This window comes from Ictidomys tridecemlineatus, chromosome 5 (assembly GCF_052094955.1).
Source record: "Ictidomys tridecemlineatus isolate mIctTri1 chromosome 5, mIctTri1.hap1, whole genome shotgun sequence".
NCBI classification, from domain to species: domain Eukaryota; kingdom Metazoa; phylum Chordata; class Mammalia; order Rodentia; family Sciuridae; genus Ictidomys; species Ictidomys tridecemlineatus.
This window is the reverse complement of record NC_135481.1, coordinates 200,443,845-200,460,827: the sequence shown is the minus strand read 5'-3', so window position 1 is coordinate 200,460,827 and position 16,983 is coordinate 200,443,845. Positions and strand designations below refer to the sequence as shown.

The following is a 16,983-nucleotide window of genomic DNA, read 5'->3' as shown; positions in this document are numbered from 1 at the left end:
TGTCAAAACATCTAACAGACATTCTTCAAAGTATGTTTCAAGTTGCCTATTCATTTATTAACTAGGAACAGTGGTTGGCCTTCCCTACATCCACTATAAATGCTGCAGAACCAAGCAATCCAAGTACCTGGTGAGAAGAAACATACACTAATGAAGGGGAAAGGAGTATTTTTTGAGGTTTTTTTTTTTTTTTTTTAAGAATGCAGTCGAGAATTTAAATCCCACACAGGACACAGAAGCAATGCTGAGAGTAAAACATCATAACTACCTTTATTATTTACTGTGTTTATTCATATATGTCAGCTCATTAAAATCACTGTTTCAAATTTCTTGGATTTCCAGGCTGGAGAAAAGATTTTTATGTACATACTGACTCTCATATTACATACTTGTTGTGCACAGATCTATGGCTTTTACCACTTTTCAGATAAGTTGTGTGAAACACAGACCCCAACAGTAAAGAGCCATCAGGATACAATAGTACGGCCTTGCTGACAATACAACTACAGGACGACACCTCTGGAAACAAAGTGTGTGTTATGGTGAATTCTGGTGTGAGGTGCTTAATCACAAGAAAACTTACTTATAATTTTCCTTTACACCAACCTATTTCTCACATATATTACAACTATATTTTTAACTGAATTCTGGTTTAAAAATCACAAACCAACAAAATATAAACACAAAATGCTAGAAAAAGTTTAACATATAGGGGAAACATCTCTTATGTATTATAGTGATTTTTATAATCTAGCATAAAGGCAAACGTGGTTTTTAAAAAATGCACTCCATATATAATTATAGGGGGGAAAATCAGCCAAGCCACCTAATGTAACATTTCACAGGTATCATTCTTTAATATCATGTCCACAGATTTCCATGTACATAGAAGCCTACACATCAATGAGAATAGTGTCAACAGGATCTGCAAACTACAAAGTATCAGCAAGTAAACTTAAATCATGCATTTCTCTCTGAAACAATGAAGCCTGGTTCTGAGTTAAAAGGCAGGTAAAAACTATAAACTGACTCTCCTTAAAGAGTGTATATTTACCAATCTACGGCAATATGTTTTCCCAGCTACACATGCAGACTATATTGTGTTAAAAATCAAAAAGCGAAAAGATCCAAAATAACCAGTCAAGCTACGATACCTAGAGAGACAGCAAAGGCTTCCCTGTGAGTCAGCTCATGCTGGGGAAGATGAACCAACACCGGGACACTTGACCCTACGTCAGCACATGCACTCATTATTAACAGTTTACACCAGTCTATTGTTGGGTAAAAAAAAAAAAAAAAATTCTTTAACAACAGCCAATGTTTTAGAATCAGCAATGGAATCAGTAACTTCAAATCATTTTGCCATCTGACTGCTAGACCCACAACTTGATAGAAAGATCTCAAAACAAGGCCTAGAGAAGGTGGATCTCACAAATCACTGAGCTGAACTGTTCTAATGCAATGGAGCTACCAAAATACATACATCTGTTAAGAAAACTTACAAAACTAACAAATCTCTTTTTCTCTAGAATTATAAAAGATAAATCTATGAATCAATACTCTAATGTGATCACAGAGAGACAGCAAACTGAAGTCGAGCAGCACAAGCTGTCTGCAAGGCTCCCTAGTCTACTTTCTACCTGCTGAGGACTGGGCAAGCCAACACCATGGAATCCATCAAGGTCTTTAAAGACGTGAGATAAACCATCATCCCGATGGGCAGGGCAGAAGCACTTTGATGTATTACTTACACATGTAAATAAAGAGCTTGTTTTGTTTTCAAGATATGCTTCAGGAAATCACATGACAGTGGTTCTTTACAATTTAGGTAGCAAAAGGGGTCAGAAAAACACTCTTGGAAGTTCTTTGAAATTCCAAAAAGACAGCTGGCAGTTTGATGTTTTTATTCCTGCTCCCCCACACACAATTTTTCCTTTCAAAAATTACAGTTGACAACTCACATAAGATTTAATTAAGTTGATTAAAATAAGGGAGGGTGTTTCAATAATGTCTCCCCTCTAGAAAACCAAGTTCAACAAAACTCAGCGCCAGTAATTAAGAAGCCAGTACCATAAAATTCAAACCTGGGCAGTGGTACATCACACTGAGAAAAGATTTCATATATTTACAAAGTTGAGCTTCACCTCCCATAGGCAATTCTGCTTCACGTGCACTTTGATGTGTGCATGTGCCTTCAGGGAATTGGGGGGGGGGCAGTCGGCAGAACATCGTCTCTGCTGCACTTCAGTGTTTTAGCAGAGCTAAACCAAGCCTCCTGACTTGAGGAAAACACTCTTCTATGCAGCGTACATCCTGTCAGATCATGTTTAAAGAAATCACAGCACTGAATCAGAACTTTAGAGACACAAAGAAAAAGAAAACTACGACACGGATGAGTACAGCAATCCCCTTCCCATGGCATCTGCTCCCAGGAGACACCTCAGACGGTACAATCAGACTCCAATCGGCTCTTCCTCGCTTTCTCCCTTCAAATAGAAGTTTATTTTTCTCTGTAATAAAGCAGGTAGTATTTCAGGGGGTCTGGCAGAGGGAGGCTCAGGACCTTCTGGCGTAGGAAGTTCACTGGAGGGTCTGGCTTGGTTTCTGGCAGGGTTTTCTCTTCTTCCCTCCGCTCTTCTTCCAAGTCTTCACAGCTGTTGTCATCGGAGGGGTTGGAAATACGACTAGCAAAGACCTCTTTGTCCAAAAAGACAATTGTTTCCATTCTACGGCGGCGGACCCTCCTTCGTTTACACCGAGGCGTGTTCTTCAGTCCACTTCCACTTCTGCTCGCTGCTTCCTGATGAATGACCTTCTTGATGGTGCCCCTGATGGCAATGCGGGCCAAGTCCTGGAGGCTGCGGACAGCCAATGGTGCTGCAAACAGCAAGAGGGCAAGAGGGTCTGAGCCAACACCACAAAGCCTGAAGGTGCGAACCTAATGGCACCTGAACTCACTGGCTATTCACAAGCACTGCAGAATGGGAGCACCTTTTAAGCAAGTGTTGATAAGTGCTCTCATCTGCATTCTGGGGTTTTCCCAAAGCAAGTTCAGGTACACTAATTTTTAACAATGAAAAGGAGAGAAAGCAATATTGCCTGGCTCCGGTCATTGGCAGAATTAACTGACAAGCTGTCATCATTTACTGTGTTCATTCATGTATTAACCCATGCAGGGTTACACAGCAGAGCTAACATTCTTCCATCTATTTTAACACTGTTCTAGCAACTTATAAACTGAGTATTTGTTCCGTTTCTTGTTAAAGTAGATAAGAGCAAATTTTTTATTAAAGTAGAGAAAAACAAAATCCCCAGAGCATGACAAGGAAAAAGATCATCTGGCACCTGAGGCAGAGTGACACTGGCACACAGGGACAGCAGCACACAGGGCTCTTCTCATGGCCACCCAGCTCCTGAGACACCACAGGGACAGCTATCCCTAGGTCTCAATCCCTCTTCCTGTCACCCCCAGTGTTGTTCCCTAAGGCTCCAAAGTCCACCATCCTCCTTTCCTGGCATGCCTGTGTCTCTGGTTTCACATCCATTCTGAGGCTTTACGTAAGAGACCAGGTTCTAGTCCAGGCCCAAACAACAGCCTCAACACAAAAGGGACACCTCAGGCTCCCATGTCCTTCCTCAGAAAGGTCTGCACCCCTGAACCTTTCTCACTGCAGAGCCCACAGCATCCTGACTGGTTCTGGTCTTTAGCCTGCCTGCTTATCCACCCAGCTGAGAGGTGACCCGAGTGGGGCATGTCCAAGCTACACACCTTCAGGTACACTGGCTTTATCTTTGCTAGTTTCCTACCCCACTGTCTCCATTGGCTTTACTTATCTAGGAAACTCTGGCCCAGGAAGACAGAAGCTCAGAGTATCTTTCTTACTTTGGGAACCCTAAGCACCATCAGGTGACTATGCACCACCAGCACTGGCTTTGAAGGCCTCCCTCAGAGCAAGCATCTCAGACAGCCAACTTGCCATCAGGACTGTTATCCAGGGCTGATTCTGCCTCCCACAGAAACACTTTCAATAAGACCAATAAAAAGTCTCATAAACACTCCAAAAGAGCCCTTGCCTTCCCAAACTCTGCTCTAGCAACCTCCCTTACCAACAGCAGCATCTGCGAGAAGTTTCCATGCTGCTCAGATCTCTAGAACATGCATCTGACAGACTCCCCCTGCAGGCAACATGCTGCACCTGAATGTCTGGTGGCCCTCCACAGCCTCCTCGTGAACTCAGATCTACCTACACACCAGTCCAGCTTCTCCCAAACGCCCACGTTCGACCACATTGGGAATATGCACTTTTAACTTTGCCCTGCTTCTGCAAAGACCTTTCCTCCCCTCCCCTCTCTTTAAGGAATTCCTTTTTACCTCGAGACCAAGCACAACCACCACCTTCTATCCAACCTTCCTTGGTCCCTCTAAGCCCCTTCTATTGCTGCTTCCACTGTTGCTTGTTATCAAATTTTAAGGACCAATCTATGTCATATGACTAGAAAAGTATAATTATTTGATAATGATTCCTCTCAATCTGAAAAATATTTCTGGAAGGAATTTGCTAAAGTATACTGTCTTTGGGTATTGGAACTATGTGTGATATTTTCTTACTCTCTTTTTTAAATCAAATCAGCTGGAACTCTCATTTCTGTGTGAACTGTTTAAATCATAAAATCCTAGGAGAAATGCTACTCTGGCGTCAGCTCCTCTCTGCTCTGCACCCAGAAGAAGGGAAATGCAACGGCTCACAGCAAGCCCCACCCACAATGGCAGAGGAGCATGGACACTGTCTGTCCTTGGTCTGCCCAGGTGGCAGCAGGTTCAAGTGTGATCACTCTCTCCCGGCAAATGAGTCAAGCGGTTTCAGTGTTCACAGGCAGGACCAGCTAGCTCCCTTTCTGAGAATCCACTGCTATCAATGGCATGACCAGTAGCAGCCCTTAACAGATTTAAAAGAAGCCTAAAATAACCTAAGATGGGTTACAAACAGGTTATAATTTTTAAATGCCTAAAATCCCCTGTACAATCTTAAGGTTCCAGTGGGGAGTGAACATCCAATTTTCTTACAAATCTTGTTTCCTTTTGAATTTCTAATGAGATTAAAAGATCTGTACGTCAAATACGGTGCATTTACTCACGTAGCTGGACAAGTCTGGACTTTCCTGACTCCGAGTGGCAGGGCTGGACCAGAGGAGCGAAGGAAACAGCCAGAATCTTTTTGGTTTCCCAAGCAGAAGGGCCTATGCGCGTTATCTTGGTCAACTATCCCAAAGACAAAAATGAGAATATCCAAAAAATTTGTCTACTAGATAGCTTGTGAGTGCAATCATTCTAATAAATAAAACAGATACACTAAAATAAAACTGCCTGACAACATGGACCATAACATGGTATTGCATGAGTACAGCTCATGAGTATTCCTAGAAAAATTCTTAAGATGGAATTTACCCAAGGCCCCAGACACACCTCTGTTTACAGAAAGTATCTGTGACAGAGAAACTAGAGAAAGGACAGTGGGAGAAAATAACCAGAGATCAGAACAGTGGGGATTCTCATAAGACATCTTTCTTGGGCTCTTCTAGGTTGAAGAGGGGCTAACTTTAGGCACAGTAACTGAAAATGCACAACCCCACCCCAGCCCAGCCACACCCAATCCTGAATCCTGGCCACAACTAGGGTGCAGAAAAAGTACCAAGGGCAGGCATGGCTGCACTTGGACTCTTCAACTTTCCATGTCATTCTGGACACCTGGGCGACTACTCTGCTCCTTCTGGAGAAATGTCCTGACGGCCCCCCACAGTGCACAGGAATTTGGTGGTGATACACTGTAGTGTTGACTATCAAGACATTTCTTCTGAAATAGAGTATAAGGGCCAGAAAACCTAATCAGACAGCAAAGCTGCCACCAAGGCTGGTTTCCAATCAGCCTAAACAGGTCACGGTACTATTTTTGATCATGCTAAAATTAGATGTTAGTCTTTTGAAAATATCTAAGCTGGCAAATCCTATAAAAGGTTAAGTAGCCATGTACTGTGTGTGTGTGTGTGTGTGTGTGTGTGTGTGTGTATGTTTTGTACTGGGAATTGAACTCAGGAGTACTTAACCACTGAGCCAACATTCCCAGCCCTATTTTGCATTTTACTTAGAGACAGGGTCTCACTGAGTTGCTGAGGCTGGCTTTGAACTAGCAATCCTCCCATCTCAGCCTCCGGAGTGGCTGGGATTACAAGTATGTGCCACCACACCTGGCCCATGTACTATAAATATCAACAAGTTAATTACTTTCTCATATACTAGCAAAAAGTTTTTTAATTTTTTTTTAGTTGTAGATGGACACAACACCTTTGTTCTGTTTATTTTTATGTGGTGCTAAGGATCAAACCCAGTGCCTCACACATGCTAGGCAAGTGCTCTACCACTGAGCTACAACCTTCAGCCCTTGATATTTTTAAAAAGAATTTCTAGCTATAATAAATATAAAATATTTAAATATAATCAATTAATGATGTGTGAGTCCTTAAATAAAACTATAAAACCCCATTTCATATTCTAGATGAACAGAAGAAATATTATAAATATCATAACTATGTCCACAATCCTCAAAATTATCTGGAGATAAAATGATTCCAATGAAAAATCTAGTGCATTTTTACCACAAAGCAGAGTGATAACATCACCTGTGTAAGAGAGAAATGTTCACAACAACACTGAGCGGAAAGAGCAGAGGAGACAGGTGCCCAAGCCCTCAGAGGCAGCGGCAGCCAGCACACGGCACTCCCACTGCACTGCCCGCACTGTCTGAATCGGCAAAGCCTACAGCACACAGCCTTGAGCAAGCACTTCTACTTGTGAGGAGAGCAGAGCTTTTCTCTTTTGCAGTTACATACTAAAATATTTGTGAGATTGTACCTGGAGAAGATACAAGGACAGTCACATCACAAAGAGGTGTACACACAGGCCTTCCTGGGAGCACTGTCAGTGACAGCAGAGGACGAGTGAGCCAAAGTGCCATCAATAAACCATATTCATTCTATACCAACGAAAGGTTTTAGAAACAGACAACAGGAAGGGGCAAAGAATTTCCAGATACAGTGAACACCAAATACTTAGAAATAATAGATACAATACCTACAAAAAATAAATAAATAAAACTACAAATCCTGTTCACACATGGCCGGGTGGGCAGACAGTGGAAGCACTGAAGGAGGGTTAGGAAGAAGTTTGCCTGTGTACTTTTTTAAGCAAAGAGATTTATACTAAAAGCACACCACACGGTGGTCACCACAGGCAAGGGTACGAGGGACAAGCCCAGGGAAAAAAGTCCCTGTTTAGACTTGGAGCCTCGTAACCACTTCAGGAAGGACACACCTAGAACGGTAACCCCTAAAAACTGAAAGGAAAGGAGTAAGCTGTGCGTCAGAAGTAAAATCTCGGCTGGGGTGTGGCTCAGTGGTAGACCACTTGCCTGGCTTGTGGAGGCCCTGGGCTTGAGCCCTGGCACGGGGTGGGGGGTGGAGGGGTGGGTAGCAGTAAGATCTGAACAGGTCTGAACTAGTTTGGGTGGCACTATCACTGCAGGTAGACAAGCAGCAGAGAGAAGGGTGGCACTGTGGCCAAGACTAGCTCCTCAGAAAGTCCCTGGTTCTGAAATCTGCTTGGAAGCTGCCAGTACAAACCCACAGTGCACTCTATCTCCACACCAAGCAAAACTGTCTGGCTCCACAAATCCCTGCACACACAAACCCCATGTCAATGAGCACTCTGGGCCCCAGCTGTGGCCTCTCAACACCAATTCCCACCCTCAGGTCAAAAACCATACAGACTGAGCCTGCAATGCCTTTTCTCACCAGAAAGCAGCAGAGCCATCACAGAGGCAGAGGGTGTATCTGGCCCGAGACAGGCGAGAATCACACCAGTACTAAAACATGAGGCCCGTTCATAAAGATGGTATTCATAGGAATATGAATTCATAAAGATGGTAAAATGCAAGCAAAACCTCAGTGATCACTACCTTTGGCAGATGTTAGAGGATCAAATTATTGAGAAATTAATAAATAAAAGTTAAGAATCAAAATTTATCCTCTCTGTCTTGTATAAAGTTACCTTAGGGGAATCTAATTAGTAATGAGAGGTTTTCTCTTCATAGAAGTACAATAGCTACTAAATAAAGAAGAAATGAAAAAATCAAAAGGGTATTATTCTACAGTTTCTAATGAAATGATCCATCAGGTTCTAAATCATGGCCACAAGCATCAGAAAAAATAGACAACAGGCCTGATGTGCCTACACACAAAAGTCAGGATGGCTCTCTGTATCAAAGGCTTCTGCATCCGCAAATTCAACCAACCGCATATCAAAAACACTCAGGGAAACAATGTTACCAAACATGTACATATTTTTTTCTTGTCATTTATTCTGTAAACAATACAGTATACAACTATTTACAAAGCATTTACATTGTATCAGTGTTGTAAGGGACCAGAGGATGTACATCAGCTATATGCCAATGACATGATACATGATTTTTTTAATATTGATTTTTTAGTTGTAGATAGACACAATACCTTTATTTTATTTATTCATTTTTATGTGGTGCTGAGGATCGAATCCAGGGCCTTGCACATGCTAGGTGAGTGCTCTACAGCTGAGCCACAACCCCAGCCCGATACGTGATTTTATATGAGAGGCCTAAGCATCTGCAGATGTGGGCATCCTGAACAGAGGATGGGTACCAAACAATGACCACATATTTCAATACCTGGCAGATGTTCCTGTGCTCTCCTCCCCAAAATATATCGAACAGCACCCTAATCAGGTCTCTAGATCCAACCAGCAACACAGAAAAAACAGAGGACAGAGGACAGCAAAACCTAGACTGCAGGAAAGTCTACAGGACACATCAAGGCGAGTCCTTGAACCAATAAGCTGCAAAGAAAAAATGAAAGTGAAAGACGCGAGAACCTCTAGACCTAAAAGCACTTCAGAGTTGTACAAACCAAAGGCATCACACCAGCCTTAAACACAATCCCGTTTCAAACAAGCTACAGGGAAGAAATTTCTCAGTCAATAAGGAAAATCTGAAAATGAACTGGATATTTGAAGATATTAACAAGTTACAATGGCTACTGGCTATTAATGTTACAAATGGTCTTATAACAATGTTTTTAAAAACAGCTTTTATCTTTTGTAGTTACATACTAAAATATTTATAATTTTTAAACTTAGGGGCATTCATTAATGTCTTTATAATAAAGAGTGAGTAATAGTGATATAGTACACACCATCTAATGCTTGAAAGTAGTAGCCAGTAATAAACAGTTCAACAAGCATTTCGGTGTAGGCACCAAAATGATACAGAATAGTGGATGACTTAAAATCACATTCCTGGACTCTGATAGGTAAAAACAATGTCAGTTACAACCAGTATGTTCAATAATCTTTTTGAAAAAAGAGCAGCACAAATTAAAAGAATTAAGTCAGGTGCATTGGCACAGGCCTGTGATCCCAGTAACCTGGAAGGCTGAGAAAGGAGGATCACAAGTCCAAGGCCAAACTCAGCAACTGAGCCAGACCCTCTGCAACCTAATGAGATCTGAGACTCGGTCTCAAAAATTAAACAGGGCTGGGAATGTAGCTCAGTGGCAAATCCCCCCCATCCCCGGGTCAATCCCCAGTACCAAAAAAATAAATAAGTAAAATAAAAGTGTTACAAGAATCATATGCTAATAGTCATTAGATTAAGACTATGAGCAGTTCTTCTTAGTTCAGATTCTCTAGATTTTCTAAAATGGGTATTATTTCTGGAACAAAATAAATGCTAATATTTAAAAATTGCACAAAAGTGCACAACCTCCTAATTTATAACATTTCTATTTTTTCCTGGTTTTTTGTAACTGACAGAAATTTCTCCTAAGGACCAATTCACACCTGACTGACATGACCATTTATTATAATCTCTTTTCCCAATGAAACACAGTACCTAAACACACACAAACATGCATGGCCAAACCAGAGCCTTGGAACAAGACTCCCAGGAAGCAGAGATTCTTATAAAGTACTCACCACCAAGGTACTTAACAAGCAGACTAACAAAATGAAATAATTATGATAATTTTATAAATTACAATTCTGGTATTAGAATAATTGTAATAACAATTAGAATAACTAGGGTGAGGAAGGAAGGAGGAGATGAGGGAAGAAAAGAGGAGGGGAGAAAAGGAGTGAGAAGGAGGAGAGAGAGAAGGAAAAGAGGAACAGGGAGGGCCACACAACTAAGTCAGAGCTGGCCCAACACCATGCCTGTGACTGCCTGTCTCCTAGCTCACGAGATGGTGGAAGCTGTTACTAGAATATATCTACAAAAAATGCAGAGGAGACCTTGGCAGACAAGGCACAAAATGTCAGTTGCAGGGAGTCTGACCTTCTCCTCCAGGGGCATGACCAGAATTCCTCCAACCTTGAGAAGACTCTTCATGTACTCTTCATGTTCTTTCTGCACACCTGCCCCACAGTACACCCGATCATACTGAGAACAATCTGGGGAAATCTCCAGGCAATTGCCAGTAACAAAAGAGGGCTCGCAGAAGTCAAACCTGGAAAGAAAAATGTATTTTCTTTAAGTGACTGTACCATACTGCCATAAGACCATACAAAAATTCATACTGATTTCAGGTTATGGTTCACTGTACAACCCAGAGAACTGTGAGCCAGGAGCTGAAGCCACGATTCCAAAACCCATACAGTGCAAGTAAACACCATGAGCATGCCCCAAGTTTAAAGTGGCCTATATAGTCAAGGTAGGCTGGACGGCTTGATGAGGGAGAGAAGGAAAAAGCACATTGTTTCCCTAATAAGTCTAATTCCTAAAATAAGAACTTCGATGCCTTATCCTAAAGTGACAAAAAGCAGTTATATAAATTGTTTAAAGACAAAAGGAACAACTGTATTTTACAAACAATTTTGTGATAAAAAGTTGTTTATACTGAAAACACGAAAATTTAGCAAGACAAAAATTTTTGTTTTCTTCTCGTACTAATGAAAAACTGTCTTTACACAGGAATCAGAAAACCTAAAGTCCTTACAGAATATAAAAACAATCAGAAGAGGCACACGGATGACCTGGGATCATCCCAACACAGCTCAGGCATGCTTGCAGGCAGCTGCACACTCAAGCCAACTTCTCTCTGACCAAAGTTTAAATTCTATTTCACGCCCTCCAGTGTCTGACGTACTTGTCGAAGCTATCACTTGTTCTGATGAAGAAGTCCAGTTTCTGCTTTGCATACTCTATAACATCTGAATGTAGCTCCACCCCATGGTTCACACCAAAAGGACCTAAAAGGTTTCAGAATAAAAAAGTTTTTAGCACTAGAGAAAGAACACTTGCTTGCTTTTTCTACTTCATTAATTGCAACACATCTAACTTAGCATGTATTATATATAAACTCACAAGGTTTTTGGTTTTTTGTTTTTACAGGAGATTAAACCCACGAATGCTCTACCACTGAGCCACACCACAGCCCTTTTTATTTTTTATTTTGAGACAGGGTCTTGCTAAATTACCTAAGCTAGCCTGGAACTTGCAATCCTCCTGCCTCAGCCTTCCAAGTTGCTAGGAGGACAGGTGTGGTTACCACATCCAGCAAAAACCCAAAAGGTTTGGCTGTCTTAGCACAATGGCAGGCCTAAACCCCTCAAGCCACTTTTTTGATGTATACAGCAACCCCATTCACAACACAGATGCTTGGGTCTCTTTGCTCTCAAATAAGAATCATTTGAAAATGGGGTGGGGGAGCCAAGAGCTCACGGTCTTCCTACTAAATTACAGAGGAAAAGTAAACATGCAAATGGGACAGATAGAGGCCTCAGCTGTGCTTGTCCAGAGGCAGCATTTAGGGCAATTCTGTTTCCCACTAAGAGGTCCCCCAAAACACTCAGACATAGGCATTTTAATAATTCTCACAAAACAGGCTTTAATTATTGTTAGAATAAAACTATTATTAAAAGGCACAATGAGGGCTGGGGATGTGGCTCAAGCGGTAGCGCACTCGCCTAGCGTGCGTGCGGCCTGGGTTCGATCCTCAGCACCACATACAAACGAAGATGTTGTGTCCGCCGAGAACTAAGAAAAAATAAATAAATATTAAAAAAAAAAAAAAGGCACAATGAGACATTTTTTAAATTTATTTTTTAGTTGCACTTGGACACAATACCTTTATTTTATTTATTTATTTATATGAGGTGCTGAGGATAAAACCTAGGGCCTCGCACATACTAGGCAAGCACTCTACTGCTGAGCCACAACCCCAGCCCCACAATGAGACATTTTTTGTATCACAAGAAATGTATCCATAAGTTTTTTTGTTCGTTTGTATGCTTGCTTTCTGGATGTACTGGAGAGAGAACACAGGGCCTGTGCATGCTACGCAAGCACTGAGCCACATCCTCAGCCCTTTTTATTTTATTTTTGAGACAAGAGGGTGTCTAAGATGCCCAGGCTCACCTTGAATTGTAATCCTCCTGCCTCAGGAGATCAGAAATTGCAGGAGTGTGCCACCAATTCTGGCTATGTTTCCACAATTTGAAATAAAACTGTGAGACTATTCACAAGCCCACACAATGAGGAAAAGCACTCCCTCCTGTAAACATGCTTCTAGATTAGTTTGGGGCAAGCAGAGAACACTTTACAAGCAGCTTACACCTCTGTACACCAAGTTCAACCCAGGCTCAATTCAGCAATGCAAAGGAAGACAGAGCACCAGGGCAGGGTGTGAGCACCTTCTCTGCACATTGTTCTGGGTGGTGCTTACCTGGAGGTGGACATGGATATAGAAGTCCACCAAACTCCATGCTTCACCTTACCCATCACTAAAACTCAACATGAGCAAACCCATGGGGCATGTAGGATTTTATGACTAGACATATACACTATACTCACAGTGTACTCAAACCCACAGCTTAACAGAAATACTGATGAATGAGCAAATGTCCGTGTACCTGATATCTGCACTTTGGCTCCTGGATACATCTGGACAGCCCTCTCCCCAGGCCAAGCCTCTACTCTTTTCTCTTAGTATCTCTCACACATCTTTAGCTGCTGCTAAACATTCCCTCATCAAGACACTCTTCCTGAGAAGTACTATGTTTGCTAGTTACAACATCAAACCTTAAAGTGTTTCAAATTTTAAGACCCTTGCCAATCACTGACTTGAATCCGCATTAGTCTAGCTTGTGTGCACTTGACCCCTCCTTCCTTTTCTCATTAATCCCCCAACTTCAGTGTCAAACATTCACTAGACCTGATTTTCCAGCACTTGTGAAGCAGAGGCAGGAGGATCCCTTAAGCCCACAAGTTCCAAACCAACCTGAGCAACCTAGCAATACCATATCTCCAAAAAGAAAAAAAAAATTAGAAAATGCTAAGTAGTTACTTCTATTTAGTAGTAGATATAGGACATGGTCCCTATTCCCAAGCAGCTCACCCACCAAACAGCAGTAACAGATCCTCCACTAGCAGAGAAGCATGATATGGTGGGCAGGGTAGTGCCTCAGAACATGGTACCACACATGCTGTGGTCAGACTGCAAGAGCCCTCCAAGCAGAGCAGCTCCCACATACAAGCCCCTCCTTCAGGCATGTTATCTCATGAACCACCATCCACCCCTCACTGGTAAGAAAGAAGTAAAGGAGAACTGTGGCTAAGGGGAGAGGAGCTTGCAGAACAGCACAGGGAGGCAGGTGAGATAGGATGAACCAGGGGAAGGCAGTGGGGTCAGGAGGGCCACCGCATCAAAGGAGACCCAGACCTAGTGTGCACAGGTGCTGAAAGGCCAACAAGGTCTGATCTCTGGAGTAAGGTGTGTGAGGTGGCAAAAAGGCCAAATACACTGGGGCATCTGGATGCAAATAGCCAAGATTCTGAACTGAGAGTACACCCCAGAGCTGCTTTGCCCACACTCACCATAGCAGAAGACACACACTTTCCTGCAGACTCAAGTGTAATTCCCAATACCCAGGGGACCTAGAAAGGAGAAGCAACAGTATCTAGGGTGTCTAGGATACAGCATCAAGCTGCAGGCACTCTCTTCTTTACCTCTAGGGCATCCAGAGCAGCAGGCTAGCCCAGGCTTGCTAGAGTCAGGCTTTCCAAGCATCTTTCTCCTGTCAATAGCATTTCTAATCTAATCAGTTTTAAAGTCTACTTCCCCCAAAAACACCAATTTAGCCAAGGTTCCTCCAATTGTTCTGATATGAGGAGACAGACTATAACTGGCAAGTTTAAAAATGATAAATCAACTGGGCACTGTGCTCTCAAACCATGACAACCACAACAGTCTCAACCAAAACAAATTGAGGTAAGAAGATTGAGTTAAAAACAAAACCATACGCACTTTAAAAGTTGAAGACAACAATCTATAACCTAGAGCCAAGTGACCAGTCTCAAATTTCACCAAATTTCAAAGTTCACAAACTTAAAAAAGAATCCAAACTTTTTATTCCATATCCACAAAAAATCAATTGTGACTTAGCGTTCTCCAGAGTGACAACAATTACAAAAAGCAGGGACTCTGACATACATGGTGATGAGTTCTCCTTGACTTGTAAGCCGTTCTTAATATTCAGAATTTCATACTGCAAATACTTAGGCCACTGTGAACATCCTTGTTTTGTTTTGAAACACAATCTGGCTGCATTGCCCAGGCTGGACTCAAACTCCTGGGCTCAAGGGACTCCACTTCCTTGGCTTCTCAAGTAGCTGTGACTTACGGGAGTGTGCCCACACCCAACACACTATGGATGTTCCTGATATTTCTTTCATAGCCACAAACAGTCCAACAGCAAATGCCATCAGATCCAATATCAAAAAACGCCAACTGTAGCCACACCACACCAGCCACATCCAGGGTCTCCCACCCAGCTTGCTGTAGCAACCCAGCCCAATTCCTCTTCAGAGCATCTCTCATAGCACAGAGCCACTCCTTCCATTTCCCTGGCAAACACATCCCACCTCACTCAGAGTAAGAGCACACATCTTTCCCCCAGTGTAGCATTTTACACAGGGCAAACATTCAGTAAACCCTTGGATATCTGATCCCCCCTCTATAAATATTAGAAATGGCCTTATTCCCACATGATTGCCACAAACTGTTCAGGAAAATGAGCTAAATGGCTTCAAGTAAGATAACCTATGAAACTGCTTCCATTCCTAAAGTTTATTTAAAAGTACATAAACTTACAGGTATTACTCTTTTAGTATCAAACTTAAAACAAATAGAAACTACTTAGAAGAACTTAAACTACCAAGGAACATAATGACTCTCAGGGGAAAGGAGTAAAGGGAACACAGTGGTTAAGTCAAGAAATCACAAGTTCAAGATCTACCCTCCTCTCCTGGTGGTGCATCGGCATGACAGACTGCAGGCTGAAAGTGAGAAGAGACAGGAGAGAGGCCCTAAGAACTTGGGACTCATAGGTGCATGTCATCTGGCCACCCACCATACCATGACGACACTTCTGGCAAGTGTCAGAGAGGCCAAGTCTCTCACAGGACATGCAGTTAGCAGACTGTACTTTATGCCCAAAGAGAGCAACCTCAGGCAATGATCCAGGGAGCTGCACACTCTCCTTCTACACTCACCTAGAATAAGGCCCACCATGGAGCTGAGGTAGCCAGTGCCACTGCCCAGGTTCAGAAATGAGAGCCCAGGCTGCAGATCCAGGGCCTCCATCACCTCTGAGTAGATACATGGGGCGGAGAGGTGTATGTTTCCATGCTTCCATGCCAAGTCCTTGTAGGCATTTTCTTTAAACTCTTCAAGATAATAATCTGCACGATCGATAGCTCGGAAAGCCTGCTCTACCAGTTCCGTCCGGATATACTGGGCTTCCTTCAGATTATCAATCAGCTCATCGTTGTCCTCTCCAGCACTCACCGCACCGCCCATGTTCAGAATTACACTCAGGCAAGACTAGAACCAAAATCAAAGAATTATTTACATTAAGAATAAGATCAAAACAATAAAAGATCTAAATATACCAAATTCAAATTCTCAACCTCTGGAAATAATACAGATGAAATGTTACCCAACCCTCCAGATTTAGATGAAAGATACCAGATTTAGAAGAAAAGCCCAGTTCAATTAGAAAGTCGAGCCAAGGGCTGGGGATGTGGCTCAAGTGGTAGTGCGCTCGCCTGGCATGCGTGCGGCCCGGGTTCGACCCTCAGCACCACATACCAACAAAGATGTTGTGTCCGCTGAGAACTAGAAAATAAATATTAAAAATGTTAAAAAAAAAAAAAAGAAAGTCGAGCCAATAATACTAAAAAAAAAAATGATGTTTATCTGAAATTCAAATTTAAGTGGTGTCTTAAATTTTGTCTGGTAATTCTACACCTCTACACACAAAAAGACCCACTTAAGTCAAGCACATCCAATGTGTTCATTTGGGTATTTTGATGTTCAATTTTGGACAAAATATCAACAAAACTTTCTTCCCAAAGAGAACACATTGTGGCAAACACCTATTGCAACAAGCACAAAATGAACTTCAAAGCTGAAGCTAGGGAGCAGGATCAGCAGCTACCAGAACTCCCCTCTCCCACTTTTGAATGCACCATGCAGTTCTCCAACTCTCCCAAAAGTGCATTTCTTACTTTCTCCCAAATTACTTTCAGGGAGGAAAATGTGCAGCACCTGCCTGTCACCTTTCAGCCCAATTTCTGCAACACTGAGTCCTCATCTACTGCACAGGGAAATGCTCTTTCACCTGGAGTGCTCCTACTCCTCCTGAAACAGTTCATCCTGGCTCCAAGCACCTTTTCCAAAGCCTCAGCTTTACTTCACACAAGATGGTGACTCAGGTGCAACTTCTGGGGAAAAGACCACCCCAGGAAGACTAACTCAAACACTCTGCAGTGCTCCTCTCAGTCCTGTGGGTCTCCAACTATAGAATGAGGGCAGCAAGGAAACACTGGGGCAGACAAC

At 42.4% G+C, this 16,983-nt stretch overlaps 1 protein-coding gene across 6 annotated transcripts in view; it reads right to left on the bottom strand.

Annotated features, from left to right (window-relative positions):
- Positions 1–245: 245 nt before the first annotated feature.
- Pcmtd2 (protein-L-isoaspartate (D-aspartate) O-methyltransferase domain containing 2) overlaps positions 246–16,983 on the bottom strand; it is a 19,895-nt gene continuing 3,157 nt past the window's right edge. For 3 of the 6 annotated variants that reach the window (XM_078052267.1, XM_078052269.1, XM_078052271.1), the window contains 5 exons: positions 15,636–15,966; positions 11,230–11,332; positions 10,419–10,590; positions 5,137–5,260; positions 246–2,877 (listed from right to left, as the gene is read on the bottom strand). In XM_078052267.1, coding sequence (XP_077908393.1) covers positions 2,501–2,877; positions 5,137–5,260; positions 10,419–10,590; positions 11,230–11,332; positions 15,636–15,942 — 1,083 coding nt within the window. In that variant the 5' untranslated portion in view covers positions 15,943–15,966 and the 3' untranslated portion in view covers positions 246–2,500. Of the gene's footprint in view, positions 2,878–5,136; positions 5,261–10,418; positions 10,591–11,229; positions 11,333–15,635; positions 15,967–16,110; positions 16,261–16,983 lie in introns of all 6 variants that reach the window. The other 3 variants (XM_078052266.1, XM_078052270.1, XM_078052268.1) reach the window with 2 other exon arrangements.